This window comes from Cervus canadensis, chromosome 15 (genome assembly GCF_019320065.1).
Source record: "Cervus canadensis isolate Bull #8, Minnesota chromosome 15, ASM1932006v1, whole genome shotgun sequence".
Taxonomy (NCBI): domain Eukaryota; kingdom Metazoa; phylum Chordata; class Mammalia; order Artiodactyla; family Cervidae; genus Cervus; species Cervus canadensis.
This window is the reverse complement of record NC_057400.1, coordinates 55,242,853-55,247,344: the sequence shown is the minus strand read 5'-3', so window position 1 is coordinate 55,247,344 and position 4,492 is coordinate 55,242,853. Positions and strand designations below refer to the sequence as shown.

Below are 4,492 nucleotides of genomic sequence, written 5' to 3'. Positions count from 1 at the left end.
TGGAAGTAGCTGTGGGCAAGCAGATCCCAACTCTTTAACAAGTCCTTTCAAATTACTACAGAGCTCAGAGGGGGGCTGTTATCTCAAACAAGATCTGATTAGCATCAGGTTAGTGATGGGCAGATGGTGAAACATAAGAATAATATTGACAGACCTGCTTTATAAATGGTATCTTTCCCCCATAATCAGCTGAGTTTGTTAGAGCTGATCATTTTATTTCTTCAACTCCATCAAACTTTGGGTCCAATGGACAGGAATTTAAGTGTAATTTCAATCTTCTAAGACAATGACACTCTTGTTTTATAAAGTATTTCTCCACAATTATTGGACTTCTGAATTATTGAAGTACTACACTAGAATCTAGAAATTCAGCTAAAAGGAGAGCTGATGCTCTTAGCTGGATTATTGTGGGCCTTTCAGCCTTTCAGTCAAACTAGACAGAGAATTTAGATATGTCTATAACTTATGAAGTGAGGAAAATGAACTGCCCCTCCTCCCCACACAACTGTCCCAAGCATCCTCTTGATTTTGTGTATTAACACCAGAGTTTTTCAAGTAATATTGTATTTGGTTACATAAAAGCCTGCTCAACCATGGATGCTTTCAGGTGGGAACTGGGGGGCTGGATGGAAATAAGGTAAGAGGCTTTTTTTTTTTTTTTTAATCACGTACCTTCTTGCCAACTTTCAATTATTTTGTGCCTGGGGTACTCCTTCAAAAAAATTCATTGGAAAATGTATCATTAAAAAAATGAAAAAACAGAAAGGTACCTATATGTTCTTATAAGGTTAAACACAAAGTCTGGGTTAAAGGAAGTGGAAAGCTTGACTACGGTACTGGCCTCTCCCAGCCTCCTCTGTAATTCTTGACTTTGAAAATGGGAATTCAGCCACTGAGGCTTTTCGATGTGCAGCCGCCTTTCTCAGATAACACTGACCAACTAACAAAGTCTTCAAGTTGTCTTTCTTCTGTCTTTTGTGAGAGCAGAAGACAAAAGGACAAGGAGATGTCTCTTCAGTGTCTCCTTAGCTATACATCCCCACAGTGGACATCTAAACTTAAAGTGCAGTCCACATAGTCACCATAAAACTTGGGCACTTGAGGTAAGGAAATACTTCTATAGTTACTTGGTATATTGGGCAGAGTTAGGTTTTTCCTCCCTTAAACTACTCAGATAATTGTCCCTAACTAGTTTGCATAAACAGCCTTTAAGAAGTGTTGTTTTTTAAAGTTACCAGCCTAACAAATTTCCAGAGCAGAATTCCAAATAGAAGAAACTAAATTAGCTTTAAAGAAAGATCATCAAAATAAAGGAGGATAAGGAAAAGCGGAAAGTGGCACATTCTGTAATTTTTATTACCAAAAAAAGTTCAAACCATTTACATGCTGACATTAAATGCCATATGTAAGTTCACTACAAGCAAACTTCTTTAAAAATATACATACTGTATATATTTACATTCAAGTTTGAGTAACTGGTGTCAAGGTATAGTTCAGGATCTTTACCCACCCTGTGCATTTGTTCAGCTACTAACTAAACAGAGATTGTATCTTCACTTAGGCACCTGGAGAGGTAGAAACTGCTTTTTAAAAGGGGGTGGGGAGGGGGGATGTAGTGCAGATGTGAGGATCACGGTTGAAGCAGCTTATACACCAAGGAGGCCTTAAGTATAACTAGCTTTGGTCATCAGAAACTGAATCCATGTAGCCTTGTCTTTTAAATTAAAACCAGATAAAACTTAGGGTAGATGCTCTTCTGAGCACACCAGGGGGTTGGCAGTTAGCAAGGAAGGCTCTGCCACTCTGCACCAAAAACTGCACCTGACTAAGTTAGGCAACATAGCAGAAGGGCAGGGCTGGCGGCTGGGCACCTTTTCCCTGATAAGACACAATTAATACACAGATGAGTGGCTTTAGAGACTTCAAATTAACATCTGTACACCCACAGCCCGGAACTCAGAAGCCACCAAGATATTTCCTCTCCCAAGTGAAACCGCTCTTATTTCCACCATGCCCACCTCCATTCCAAACTGAGCTAATAAGTCCAGAGAGGGGTGAGGTGGCCTATGAGTTCTGCAGCCCACAGTTCCTCAGCGACGTGACTAAACCTCAGGATGGTTCCTGGGCCTGAGAGGGGCTCCCCGGGTTCTTGCCAGACTTGGCAGGGCTCGTTCCTGAGAGGGGAAGCTGGAAGGAAGCCACGAGGGTGGCCGAGGGCAGAAGCCCTTCCCGTTCCCTTTTCTTCTGTTTCATCCTGCGGTTCTGGAACCAGATTTTGACTTGGGTGTCATTCAGTTGCAATGAGTTGGCTATCTCGATGCGTCGGGCCCGAGTTAAGTACTTATTGAAATGAAACTCCTTCTCCAGTTCTGTCAGTTGCTTGGTGCTGAAATTGGTGCGGATCGCGCTGGAGGGGGTGGCGGCTCCATACTCCGTGAATTTGCCTGCAACGTAAAGACAGGGCGTCGTCAGCGTGGCGAGACGACTCGGAGACGCGACTTGGGAGAGTTTTGGGGCCACACTAGAATCAGAGTCACCGAGCGGCCCTTCTGGGTCTCCGAACACAGCTGTGCCAAGAGAAAAGCTCCACGGAGCGCTCCTTCACGCAATTTTCTCAACCCCTGGCATTCGGGGCACACTCAATGCAATTCGCCTGGTTTAATAATGCCTGGGGCCGCGTTTCCCTCCTAAGACCCAAACTGCCGTCCACAGGGACCGCTGCAGCGCGCCCTCGGCTCAGTTCCTCTGGGCAGGCTCGATCCCCAACCCCAGTCGCGTCCGTCCGTCCAAGGCCCAAGTACTTACTTTTCTTCGGGGCGCTCCTCTTCACTTTCATCCACTCGAACGTGCTGAAGGCGGCGGGGAGGCCAGAGGCTGGGGACGCACACTTGGGGTAGACGCCGGGAGCCGGGGACGCGGTCTGGAAGGCCCCAGAGTGGCCGTCAGTCGGCTCTTTGAGACACGCCGAGAAGGGGCCCGGCTCGCCGAAGGCCGCGTAATCCACCTGGCCACTGAGGAGGAAGGAGCCGCCGCCAGAGAAGACGGCCGAGGTGGCGTAGTGGACGTGCGCCCCGCTGTCGTCTGCCGGCCGCCCGAGCGCGCACGGTAAATCGTACGCGGGCGCGGACCCCGGGAGGCCGTAGTCCGCGCCCCCCGCCTGGGCAGGTGCGGCGCCTGGCTCGTAGGCCCCCTCTAGGGGGCACGGCGCGTACGCGGGCGCGGCCGGGGGAGGCCCGGTAGGCTGCGCCGGGGCGGCCGGGGGCGAGGGCACCGCTCGGGCCGCGGCCAGGGGCAGGCAACTAACGAACGCGCCGTCGCCGCTGCCCAGGGGGAAGGCGGGCTGCAGGACCACGGGCCGGGCGTCGGCGCGGCAGAACTTGGGCGCGAAGCTCAGCAAGTCGCCGCCGTCCCGGCCGCACGACACGTAGTCGAGGTAGGAGCTCATGGTTCCGGCCCACCCACCTGAGCGCGTGGGCTGGGCCTGGGTGCGGGGTCCGCAGAACCGCCGCGCTCTACAGCGCTCTGCCTCCCCAGTCTAGCCGACCTGCCCTCGCCGAGCCATGGCGAGCCAGCTGGGGGTAAATAGTGGCCTAATATAGGGGCGGGGTGGCCACGTGGCGCCGGCCGGCCAATGGGCGCCGTCCCCGCACGGTCCCGGTCCCGACTGGCGCGCGGCTCCACGCGCCTGCCCCGCCGCCAACTTTGCCAAAGAGGCTGGAGGCCGCGCCCGCGCCCGCGCCCGGCCCAGGGGACAGCCTTCTGGCCCTGGGGCTGCTTGGCTAAGGGCGGGGCCTGAGCGCTAAACGCCCGCTTCCCGGACAGGTATTGGGCAGGTTAGGGGCAGAAAAGCTGGAAGGGCTGCTCGGGGGAGGAGGAGAGATGGAGAGGGGGAGAGCCTGTTCTCCTATAGCATGGGTGGCTAGCCCCTCGGGTGTGGATGGTGGGCGCCGCGGTGTGGGAAGGGTTAAAAGGCCCTCCGGAACCGCTTTTTAGACTCCTCCAGGGAAGGTCAAGTTATTTCTCTTCCCCTTTTCTCTGAACCCTATGTGCTTTCAGTGTTCTTGGCACCGGTGATATCTCTGATGCTCAGACGGTAAAGAATTCGCCTCCAATTCGTGAGACCTGGGTTCGATCCCTGGGTTGGGCAGATCCCCTGGCGGAGGGCATGGCAACCCACTCCAGTATTCTTGCCTGGAGAATCCCCATGGGCAGAGGAACCTGCAGAGTTACAGCTCATGGGGTCGCAAAGAGTCGGACACAACTGAGCGACTAAGCACGCAAACCTGGAGTAGACGTTTAATTTTCCTTTTCCCCTTACCCCCGATTTTGGGGACATAAATTTGACGCTGTAGGTGCTGTGTAGCTAGGACGGCACAATGTCTTCACTTCTAGGCTAGATTTTCACGTTACTTCGCAGCTTCTTCCACTGCTCCCATTTGTGGTGCCTGAGAAGCGAGTGTTTTGATTTGGACTGATTTGATTTGCCTGAGAA

General features: G+C 52.4%; 1 protein-coding gene across 1 annotated transcript; it reads right to left on the bottom strand.

The window, feature by feature from the left end:
• Window positions 1-1,336: 1,336 nt before the first annotated feature.
• HOXD1 (homeobox D1) lies at window positions 1,337-3,697 on the bottom strand. The gene is made up of 2 exons (XM_043487697.1): window positions 2,806-3,697; window positions 1,337-2,444 (listed from the first exon to the last, which is right to left on the bottom strand). Exons 1-2 carry the CDS (start codon window positions 3,443-3,445, stop codon window positions 2,110-2,112), a joined length of 975 nt encoding a protein of 324 aa, XP_043343632.1. The 5' UTR covers window positions 3,446-3,697; the 3' UTR covers window positions 1,337-2,109.
• Window positions 3,698-4,492: the final 795 nt, after the last annotated feature.

Bases quoted from the DNA above. Each gene is read 5' to 3' on its own strand.
- HOXD1 (XM_043487697.1), bottom strand. From the start codon at position 3,445: ATGAGCTCCTACCTCGACTACGTGTCGTGCGGCCGGGACGGCGGCGAC. The intron at 2,445-2,805 runs GTAAGTACTTGG...TTTACGTTGCAG, and splicing joins GAGGAGCGCCCCGAAGAAAA to GCAAATTCACGGAGTATGGA.